Genomic DNA, 12,423 nt, shown 5'->3' on the forward strand with positions numbered 1-12,423 from the left:
GTTAGGGGTATGATGGTGACGGGTGAGGGTTAGGGGTATGATGGTGACGGGTGAGGGTTAGAGGTATGATGGTGACGGGTGAGGGTTAGGGGTATGATGGTGACGGGTGAGGGATAGGGGTGTGGTGGTGACAGGTGAGGGTTAGGGGTATGATGGTGACGGGTGAGGGTTAAGGGTATGACGGTGACGGGTGAGGGTTAGGGGTATGACGGTGACGGGTGAGGGTTAGGGGTATGATGGTGACGGGTGAGGGTTAGGGGTATGATGGTGACGGGTGAGGGTTAGGGGTATGATGGTGACGGGTGAGGCCCTGACTGTATGGAATGTGGCAGTGGGTAATGCAAATGATTCCTCCTGTTAATGTTTTGAGGAAAAATTGATGTAATATCTTGATTGTATGAAACCCTTTGAACATTAAGAGTGGATGAGTCACATAGCAGTGTGTGTGTCATTATATTGCTTACAGTGTTGCCACGGCTACACACAGAGTGTATGATATCGCAGAGGGGGAAGTAGCACTTGGACACACCCAGACGAGGCTGAGCGGTTTCTTATGAATAACGACTCAGCAGGAAATTACCAACAACCCTGAAGTATTGCTTGCACAGACACACACACACACACACACACACACACACACACACACACACACACACACACACACACACACACACACGGTTCACAGGCGTCTTAGGTTAAAAAAAAAAAAAAAATCCCATCCCACTTTTAAGACTTTACTTTGCCCTAAAAAAAGTAAGATGGACAATTTTTATCCATCACACATGCTCATTTGAACATAATGTTGCAGTTGCTTATTCAAAGAAACCCTGCCTGTTGACACATGCCAGGTTAGTTACAACTTACAAGTAAAGAGTGAAAGAGAGCAATGAAAACAGAAAAGATGAAGAGTCTCCAAAACAGCAAACGCAATATTTGTACAGAGGCTGTGAGGAGAACACATTTGACATCATCCAATTCTTTTACATCGAATCTTTTCCGTGCGGCACTTTTTCCACCAGTGCAATATCCATGGTGTGGTGTTGCATGATGCAATCAAATGTATTTTTATTGTGCCTTATAAAAAGGACTTCAGGGGTCTGGAAAATGGTTAAAGGGTCCTGTTCAATGAATTTATTGTTAATAAAATCAGTAACTAATAATAACTTACAAATTAATAAATTCACTGATCAATAAAGTGTTGTAAAGCAATTCATGTTAGTGCTTTCAGGGAGGAGGCAACCATATGGAAATGTAACACTAGTCTTATTATGCATTGAAATATTCGGTAAATATAAGTACAACCTACCAAGTAGGGATGCACTACATTTCAGTCACATTGTGCTAAAACTATGAGGGGGAATATATTTAGATATACATTATGTTATAATATACCTAAAATATGACTTTCAGGTAATACCAATCACCCCTAGAATGAGTGCCTCTGGGAGAGCAAAACCAAGGAGTCAGCAAAACAAACGCAACAACAACAAAGAGAAAATGTCACGCACCAACAACCGCACACAGCAGTGTGTAGGAAATAAGAGAGGGAGGCAGATTCAACAGCACAATGAAAGCCTAGACCTATAATTTGGAGAAAGGCAGGATTTTACAAATGGGTTTCACAGAAGAGAGATATTTAAAGGAAGCAGGTCTGAATCAGCTACGCTATTAACACACAATTCAATTATGAATCATACAATCTCTTTCACGTTTTCACATTCATTTAAAATAAACAGAACCTATTTTGACAAAAGAAGACATAAAACAACAGGAGTGAATTATTGTACCATAGTGTGTTCATATTTTTTTAATATCCAAACAGGTCAAATCTTGATGAAGATCAGCTACACCCTCACATCTCTCCACCTTCACGTCACACTGCTGCTTGGAGGCCTTCCTGAGGCCTGGAGTTGTAGAGGTGATGAGGCGGCTACACAACACACTGTAGCTCCTCCCCCTACGTACATCGTCTGCTCACAAGCAGAGCGGAGCCTCCATCAGAGCACTTCGCAGTAGCATCCCTCAAACACAAACAAGTTTCCATACTGCATACAAATCTCAGACCTTCACCTCCACATTACCACAGGAACTGGCAAGTGTCTCCCCCCCACACACACACTCTCTCACTACCTCCCTCGTACCCTCACATACTCGGTCTACTGTATGTTGGACTGAGTACAGAGACTTTGCTGATGTGCTTGCATCATTGACTGCTCCTACGGATGACCGCAGCCTTCTGAATCAACAGAGACAGGGTTTGTTCCTATGGTTGCTTAGAGGCCCAACAACGACTAGCTCATTACATACGTATGACTCAAGAAAGGCGGACACTGCAAGTAGTTAGAACTGCTTTGTGTTTTGGTGTGTCCCTTTGGTGTGTACCGCCAAAATATGAACTCAGGCAGAGGCGGAACATCATGAATCACAGGCTTGTGAGCTGATTAAGATGTGTGAGCATACTGTAAATTATTATTAGATACAAGGCAGTACCCAAAAGCAACCGCAGATGTGAACTGAACACATACAACCGAGGTAACAAAAAAAAGGAGGTAATAATAACTATATGTGCCTACATCACATTGGCTCATATGACATGTCATTTATTCCACTTCGGAGTTTCTATTTTTAAACACAAATCTGTTGCTTCATCTGTACAGTGTATTTTCTTGGATATGAATAGGCAAATATCCAAACAGGACACATGGAGACTCAAAATGGCTATCAATAAACAAATGTTATTCCTTTTTACATTTCTGAATTTCCAGCAAAGATACTCACAAATTACCGTTAGTTAGTATAGCTTTCTACTTTTATCTTGAATAGAATTTGGACATGTACCATTGGCTATTGTGAGTAGATTATAAAGATGTACACGAGTAAACAGCAGAGAGAGAACCTCAAATATTGCTCAGCTGTACTTGGGGTTTATCCATGTTTAACATTAGTGCTACTGCCTGTGGTCTGAGACAGCTCCAGCTACTCGTTACTGGAATACGGGCACTAAAGCCTCTGCTGTACATCAGCTCACATAGTGATTATAATGAGAAGTAATGAGAGATGTCAGGTTCAACTTAAGTTTCATACACTCCTCGCCGAGACACCACTGATTGAGCATGTGTGTCCAGCAGCTTCATTTCTTCTAAACGTCTTCCTCCCTTCCTACGAGAATGAACTGCTGTCCTCCAGGCTCACGCTGTTTACAGTCACGGTTTTGAGATACACAGAGCAGTCTGAGATTAGCTGTAATCCGTCAGGGGTAGACTGGGCAGAGGAGGATTGACACTGTAATCCTAACAAAGCATCCCATACACACAACATACTGTAGGTAACACAGTCGAGAGCATGCATATCTGTGAGGATCAGTCTAGAGGTCTGTCTATACACAGCTCTGCTGCTAGTGACAGAGATTACCAGTGCATAGAAACTGGGAAACTCCCTTCACAACACTGCAAGTCCCTGATGTATGAGCTAATCCATTTATGACTAAAAGACCACCAGACACACTGTGGTAGAGGAGACACGTTTCAGTGTAACTGAATGTCTTACCATCTTCTATCACATTGTGATACATTTGTTGTAACCACTTTTAGAAGTCCTTAACCAAGCAGGTGCATCCTGGCATGCTAATCATAGCTATACCTAAGTATCTCTTACTCTGACACCTTCTTACTAGAAATTGCAACATTGTGACTAAACTCTCGGGAAAGGACACAATACCATGTGCCATTGTGGAAATAAATCGGCCTAACACAAGCAGAGATGTGTACGTGTGTGTGTGTGGGCAAGAATTCCTGCAAAGTCAGTAAAACCAGCCAACGGGGAAGTCTAAGATACTTATCTTAGCACAATTGTACACAAACATTTTTGCAAACAAGAACCTTGTGATGTAATAAAGGAAATTGGAGATACAGGATGTATCTTTCTAGGGGTGAGAATAGATGTTTTGGGTGCAGTGCAAATCTCTCTTGTAAGATACACAATTCAATTTCAGAATCAAAACTTACAGGGCTTCTCATTCAGAAAGCTTCCTAATCATCTCTGTTTGAATACAGCGGGCAGTATCGTAAGGAAACAGAGTTAGCAGTTCTGTCTTTAACAAGCACCAGAGTAGAAAGCTATTCAGAGATGCTGCAGTTAGAAAGCACAAAGCTAATTCTGTTGCAGGCTTCCCCATTCTAAAATTATTATATTATAGAAAGGGAATTCAAAATAGTGTGTCCATGGCGTACAAATCTGTTGATAAAGAAGTGTTTACACTAGCCTGTACAATATTAAAACAATATGAAATACAATATACTATCGCTATATAATAATGAACTTGGAAAACCCCTATTTTTAGACATTTTGTTGGTGAACATAATTGGTGGAAGTGGAAGTCCAACTCAGGGCAGAGGTCACAACCTCTTCCATCTGAGATTCATGCTACTACCCCATTACAATAGAGCTGAGCCAAATTTAATTTGCAGTGCTCAAAAGGGTTAAAAATGTGAAAAACTTAACAGCAGAAACTATGTCCTGATATACTAAAGATAACACAGTTACTCTGAGTTATCCATCTCCAGTGTGGAATGTTTCACACCGGTCCATTAGGCTCCTATCATAAAAAACTGCTTTGTGTTTTAACATCATCCAGGCCTCCACAGATTTGAGAGCAGGTTGTGTGTAAACATATTTAGTAGACCGCCTGGTCCCGCCTGGTCCCGCCTGGTACAATGGATGGAAAGGAGAGACGGAAGGAGATAAGGTTAAGCAGTAATGGGGACGAATAAGGAAGCATATGTTCGTTATTTTTTCACAACTTCCTGTCACAGCCCTCAGAATTTGAGAAATAACAGGGTGGAAGCGCTGACATCTCTGCATGCAAGTGTGTGTGTGTGTGTGTGTGTGTGTGTGTGTGTGTGTGTGTGTGTGTGTGTGTGTGTGTGTGTGTGTGTGTACACAAATGCAACTAGAAAAAGTAAGAAGCAGAACTTAGTTTGAACAGCTGACAAAGTGAGCCTGTGAACGATAGGTGAACATGCAGGAGGTCAGAGTACAGAGTGAGTATGTTGCTCCATATCTTCATCTCTCTCCACTGAAGAACAGGCGACCACATGTATCCAACTCTGCCATGAGGTGCCAGAAATGCAAAGAGGTGGCAGTTTATTTTAAGTCAAATATATGAGAGTAAACAAAGCAAATGACAGACCACTGTCTGGACTAGCCTGTTTCTCTCTTTTAACTGAACAGACTTTATACCTTGCAAAGGCCTTAGACAAACATCTGAGCCTGACTGGTAAATATTCAACCGCAACATATGCACACAAGCACTTTTTTCTTTTCTGAGTAGTACAAAGAATAGCATGCAGAGAAACAGAAAGATGTTCATAAACAGCGAAGCAGACAGACTGCAGGACATTTTATGCACAAAAGTAACACAAAAACACTCAGCTGCTCCATCCGAAGAGGACAAGAGAGAGTTGTGACACTGACTGTTTGTATACAGAGAGTATAAATTAGCTGTCGACTGACCTGACTCTAGTCTTTACCCATCATTCATCATTCCTGTCTATTTAATGTCATGCTTTGCCACTGTAGGACTTAACTTTGCACAGCAGCCTAAAAATAACATTTCTGATCAGTCAGCTTATTAAGTGACAGAATGACGGTAGCAGTCGTAGAAAAAAACATGCAGAATACCGTTTAAGTGACAGTAGACAGCAACACCAACTGTGCCTGCTGAGGATTGGTCATGGTGACGTGAAACAGAAGAGTAACTGCACTAACGGACTAACTAACTGACCGTTAGTTAGTCTGAGTGGGCAATATGGATTAAGTCTTCTATCACAAAATACGGAATTGTACTATAGGTTCTTTGTCTCAATAAAGCTCTTTTTCCACATTTGCCACAAACACATTTGCTCCATAGTGTCAGATCAATGTAAGAAATGAGGCACAAAATTCACAATCCCCATCAAAATGAATTACAACACTCAACGCTAATGCGACTCTTCAGCAGTCAGAGTAAGTCCCTCAAGGTGGGCATTTTGTCAGTCTTGTTATTGGGAAATCCCCTGCTTGTGTTTGTAGTGGTGGAGGGATTACTCACTGGAAGTGTGGAGACTTTGTTGCTTGAAGCAACGTGCTAGGACCACCATCATTAAATGGATCTGTTGACTACCTCAAAGCCACACAGCCATCAGGCACTTGATGCATTGTAATCAGAAGACAAAGGCTCAAGAAGTCACATGTGAAATCGTATAGACAAAAACAACACAAAATCAGGTAAAAGGTGAGATTCCACATAAGTAAAGTATTTCAGTGGTGTAGTGACTCTGCATTCCTTTGTGTGTGCATGTTACACAACTCAGCCCTTACATCCAGTAAGAACATGCTTCAGAGCAAACCAAACAGTAAGGACTGAATTAACAGAGACCACTATGTTAAATAGGATGCTCATCCATGTCAGATTATCACAGAGAGTGTCTTCATTCCATCTCATCACTGACGTCTGGACAGTATTATAGTCTAGTTTGAGAGGGAATGACAACAGCCGTGAGCAAAGAACCTAAAACCTTGGAAAGCAATTCCAAAGTATCAAAGAATAAAGTCTGTTAATCCACCAAACGTCTCATTAAGTTAACAAGTTATAGGACCACAATGAATAGAAGACCCGTTCCCTGTGTATTCATGTTACACCTCTATCTACAGCTCATCAATTATGATGTAACACACCAGGAATTTTATCTTTGACAACCAATAAACACCTGTGATTCAATCACTGACTCTGGGGTGTGAGCACATGAGCAACATGCTTGAACGTTTCAACCGCAGAGAATTTAACCTTGAACTGTGTTTTTTTAAGAATCAACTCAGTAATTTAAGCTTTCCATTCCCATCACACCACCTGTAACTTGTTATTATCGTTAACTGCAAACCCACTCTCGCACAGTTTCTACCTTCCTTAGTCTCCTTCTCTGCATTTCTCCTTTCTAGCTTCTTTCCCACTCACTTTTGCTTTCTGTCACACACTCCTCTCCTCTCTCCCCCCTCTCCCTCTCTCTGACTCCCCCAGTTCCTGCTCTCTGATGGCTCACTTGCATTCCCTTGCTCAGCCAGGCTCTCTAAAATATTCCCATTCATTCTGAGCCAAGAGGCCTCTGCCACAAGCAGTCCATTAACCACTCCAGTTTCACGCTGGCACCCAGTCCTCCTATTCTTCAGCTCACAGTATGCTCTTCTGCCCCTAAGATGTAGAGGACAGGAAGCTGTGTGTCTGCCTAGGTGTGTGTGTGTGTGTGTGTGTGTGTGTGTGTGTGTGTGTGTGTGTGTGTGTGTTGGGGGACTAGAACAGACATACATAAAAAGAAAGACCCACTGTGCAACAAAGCTAATTTTTAACTACTCCACTTGACTCTTACGTGAATCAGACTCCGTGACTAAAGAGTTGTGACCCGGCTGGCTTAATTCATGGCTTTACTTTATATCAAGCGCTTGCTGAGGTGGTTCCCCCAGGAAGTAAAGCACGGCTGCACAGACACACATGCAGGCACAAGATTTCATGCCTGAAGGAAGATGCACTTACCGTTGCTATTAATCATGACATACACTAATATGTTAACCTGCATTCAACGCTTAAACCTGTGCCCATTGGCGACAACTTGGGCAGCAGCCCGAAATACAATACTGCATAAAAGTCAGACAAACAAAAAGGTAAACAACTGCCCCATAATTGAATTGCGTGCTTTTGGTTGCTCTGGTCGTGCCTGATGTTTAAATATAGTGCGGTTCTCCTCTGAGGCTGAAACACATATACGTTACGTCAGTTGAAGGGTGGGACCAATAATCAAGATGATGACATATTGTGATATGTTCTATATCAAGACACTAAAACAAATCTGATTTCAAATTTAGTGTAAATGTTTTATTTCCATATATTCCTTTCATCATTACTGTCATAAGAGGAAATCACCTCCACTTTCATTTGTTAACACAAAAGAAGTAATCGAACCGGTAGGTTGAGGTTGCATGCATGAGCAAGCCAGCATATTTACCAGCTCTGTGAATATTTAACCGGAGAGAAAAACATGTGCTGATGAAACACTTGTGTGACATAAGATTCAAAACTTGCAAATCATGAAGATAATTGTCATTTTTCAGAAGAACATGCTCAAGTTATACAACTCACTCCAATTTTAGGTTATTGTTCTCCTTATTAACTAATTTCCCTTACCAAGGCCAGAAATATATCGACTTTTCGGCCAACCTTTCACCTATAAAACATAACCTGACAAACTCGACACGCTGTCCCAGAGAGAGAACCTGTGATCTACGAGTGTCCTTGTATCCCAAACCACTGTCCGAGGCAGTGATCCCTGGCTAATCCACACTGCGCCGGCACTGCTTGGTTGAGCCGGCCCGTTTATGTCAACAGCATCTACGGATGCCGATCCTCTCTCTTTGGGCCTGAAGAACACAAAGAGTGCTTCAGGGAGGAAGACACAGCCAAAATGACCTGCTTTTAAACTAAATATATGGATCATGCTCCGTTACAGAGGGATCTGTTTGAACTGAGACACAAACATGCTAATATACATCAGGGACACATTCCATCAACACAGTTTACATGCTCTTGTGGAGTTGAGCTGAAGTAAACATTATAGAAGGTGATTTGGGGTTAACATTTAATACACTGAATGGTGATTGGGCAGAACATTAAGATACTTATTTTGGTTATTTAAAACAAAAGTACAAGAATGTCCATCCGTCAAAAATGTGTGCAAACAGCCATAGAATTTGTCTAAATGCCAAACCTAGTTGATGTAAGTGACATTATTCCAATAACACATGGATTTCAAATAAAATAAAATCAGCAATCCCGTTTGAGAGTCATCTGTGTGACCGTGTCTAGAGAAAGAGTTGATGACTAAAACTGGATAACTGGGGGTTCATTCAGCCCCAGACAGCAAGGTGAAGAGACACTCACATCAGGGTGATTTTAGTTTATACCAAATACCAAGCTGGCCTGGAGACAATACACACGTCACCCAGTGGTACAGATCTCATCATGTTGTTATCATCACCGGTATGTGTCTGAGAAGCGGCGAAAGCGGAGAGTGATGAAGTCATAGAACCCTTAATGCCACAGACAAGTGTGGATCAAGTACACAGCGTACATAACTCTACGCTGCTTCACCTTTGTCTGAACTCTGACTGTGGTGTTATGTACAAATCTGCCAGAATGGGTTGATATGTCAGAGCCAGCCATGGACTGAAGTCAAGGACAAAGCTCTTTCTGAGGGAGGCAAACACGCACTCACAGTATCGGGCAGAATGACGCTAAAAAAAATACTCATGTATGTTATCTCAGGACGCGTTGCACAATGGATTTCTGTCTGTGACTCATATTTACTTATAGCCCTACCTAAACCTGTGTGTGCAATAGCACTACTAATTCTCTCTTTATTTTCATCTATTTCTGTCTCTGAAATAAAGTGTGTGTGTGTGTGTGTGTGTGTGTGTGTGTGTGTGTGCGTGTGTGTGTGTGTGTGTGTGTGGGGTAATTGTTTACTCAGTGACCAGATGTGTCTCCTGTGCATCCTCTATGGTTACCTGTTTGTCAGTGGGTGCAATATCAGTTTCCCCCTGTTGCTAGACGTGGCCGAGGGGTTATGTTACACAACAGTGTGCGCTGGCTGATGACAGGCACAGTTACTGGAGACTCTTACTGCTCTGCTCCCATCAAGACACCAGACTGAATCACACACGCTGACACAGCCAGGTAGACTGAGACCACATGATGTCGTCATTATGAAGTCACCTTGACAAAATTCAACGTGCCAATGCCACACCTTACCATTGAAAGTTAGGTCACTTATTGTATCGTGTTTATGAGGCATGCAGTACTATGTTCATACAAAAAAAGCAATAATACATGAGTATATATGATTGGACAAATGGATGTCTTAATCATTTTTCAAAATAACAAAACCTGCAATCTTGCACAGTCCTGTTACAAGTCTTCAAAGCTACTTCCTCATGTGTTGTCACTTACTTTGACCTAAGTCATGCATCCTAGCCATGTCATGCTATATAACGACAGCTGGTACACAGCCTGAGGCGGTGAAAGTAATTACAGGTACGGTGTGGCAGCTTCTTGTTTTTGTAGCTTCACACATTGGGAGGAAGAAAATGAGACCATCTGTGAAGTTAGGGAGCAACATTTTTGTACCCCAAAAAAAAAGATCTTAAAAAAGGTGCAACAAGTTGAACCTGTGGGATACTTACAAATTTCTTTTTCCCATCTCCATCCTCATAGTTCTTCTTTGATTTCTTGTCCTTCTTAGGACCAGCTGCTGAGGCAGAGTTGCCGGTGTGTGGATCCATATTTATAACTTAATCCGTCTCCTTGAATTAGGTGTTAGAATAAACCTGGTAATCTCTCCGGACTCAAGCAAATGTTTCCTCCTGCGATGTTTCTTAACTTTGCGAAGAAGCCACTCGTTAATTCCCTTGGGCCTAAGCTAACTTAGCCACAATTAGCACAACGTTGCTAATGATTTGGTAGAAAGCCAACTAGGCTAACGTTACACCGGACGAGCCCCTCGCTAAGCCGCCTGTGTGTACCACTGAAGGAGGGAAATTCAAAGCACAGCCCCAAGTCGTCGGGACGTAAAGTACAAAAACAAATCGGTTGCCTTTATATAATACAAATGAGGATTTATTCTGCCAGTAATGGTATCCACATGGAACACAACCTGAAGCTTTAAACAATTAAGTCGCGAAAATATGCGGCAATAACTACTAACTAAGCTAGCTGTTAGCTTTAGCTGGGCTACAGTAGGTGAAGTCTCCGTGGAAAGAAAACAAAACTCTTCCCACTTTCACGAGTTGTTTCGGCGACTGTAACACGGGCGGCGAGTTGGTATTACGGATGACTTGGCCCGACTGCGTCTCCTAAATTAGTTTCCATGACTGCTACAAGTTTAGTAAACTTTTTAACCCCTGGGTGACTAACGTTACGTCTGTAGCTGAAGAGGAGTCTTCCTGTTCTTCTGACAGTCCGCTCAAAGCTGGTTGTGGGAGGAGCCTAAGCTCTGCAGCGACACCTGAGAGGATTTAGATGACAGTTCCGCAGAGACTGCACTGAGATCGTCATTGCTCCATGGAAGAGTTAACGAACAGGGATCCCCGGTATAATGAGGACGAGTCTCACTACTTGCTATCATGACTAGGATGGAGGAACGAACTCTCCATTGACATCAGGACAGCAGGAACTCTACACATCTGAAAACCTCCCTGCTGAGACTGCACCATGGCCCATTCAAAATAAATAAATAAAACCTCTTTCTTATTGTATGTGTGTGTGTGTGTGTGTGTGTGTGTGTGTGTGTGTGTGTGTGTGTGTGTGTGTGTGTGTGTGTGTTATGTTTACCTTTGTTGTACTTGTTTTTATCCATATGTAACAAAATACTAGTCAAATTATTTTTAATAACTTCGTTTTAAAAAAATGAAATATGTCATTTCCATGGCCTATAATATTCGTGAACATGATGAGAGGATTTCGAAATTCTCTCTCTCTCTCTCTCTCTCTCTCTCTCTCTCTCTCTCTCTCTCTCTCTCTCTCTCTCTCTCTGTAAGCCTGAAACCAAAGAAGTAAGTGCGGCGCTGCTCTATGGATGGGAGACTGATTTTGACAGAATGTTTAATACCCAAATAAGCTTTATTCTATTGTAGTGTTCTCTGTACTGACACAGAAAATGTACCCATACGCTCAGAACACTATGCTGAGTGCTCTCAGTGTTATCTATAACATATCTCCCCTATTCATTGTCTCTGGAGCAGTTCTAGTACTTTATACTTGATGGCATCCCTAATTTGAGTTTTAACATTTTGAATATCGGCGTGGTTCCGCTTTAAAGCTACTTCTGAAGTCACATGGTTCTGTGTCATGGTTGGGTCATAATCGAAAATCCTCAAAGAAAAAAAAACCCAGATGGTCAAGTCATAAGTCAAACGAGCAGTGTAGTAGAATAACCCACCACCAGGAGCCAGCAAAGGCCTGTTTATCTGAATATTGATACAGCAAGTACAACTACTGGTATATGCATTATACTGTACTGTTTAAAAGTTCAGCACTAAATCACTCCAAGGGAGACTCAGAGTGCAGTTTGAAGAATATGCTTTCTCCCCATGTTATTCTATTCATGTAGCGTATATAAGATATAATGTATTGCATGTAGTTAAAGACCAGAGTGATCTCTCCACAGCCATTGTCACTGTTTCTGTTGTAACCTTATCACGTTAAAAAAATCATCTCTCTCTCTGACACTTAAGTCTCTGTCCTTGACTCTTAAGTTTAGATCCAAAAAATCCATTCAGACATCTAAAGCTACACACTCCCCGATGTTACACAAGCAATTAATCGTATCTCACATATCTGGA

The 12,423-nt window shown here is 41.8% G+C and overlaps 1 protein-coding gene across 1 annotated transcript in view; it reads right to left on the reverse strand.

Moving 5' to 3' along the window:
- LOC137875949 (protein diaphanous homolog 1) overlaps positions 1-11,014 on the reverse strand; it is a 34,490-nt gene extending 23,476 nt beyond the window's left edge. The window contains exon 1 of the mRNA XM_068715467.1: positions 10,267-11,014. Within this exon, the coding sequence (XP_068571568.1) occupies positions 10,267-10,365 (99 nt within the window). The 5' untranslated portion in view covers positions 10,366-11,014. The remainder of the gene's footprint in view (positions 1-10,266) is intronic.
- Between the last annotated feature and the right edge of the window lie 1,409 nt (positions 11,015-12,423).

This window comes from Cebidichthys violaceus, unplaced genomic scaffold, assembly GCF_023349555.1.
Source record: "Cebidichthys violaceus isolate CVI_PGR_0920_01 unplaced genomic scaffold, fCebVio1.0.p SCAF_2, whole genome shotgun sequence".
NCBI classification, from domain to species: Eukaryota; Metazoa; Chordata; class Actinopteri; order Perciformes; family Stichaeidae; genus Cebidichthys; species Cebidichthys violaceus.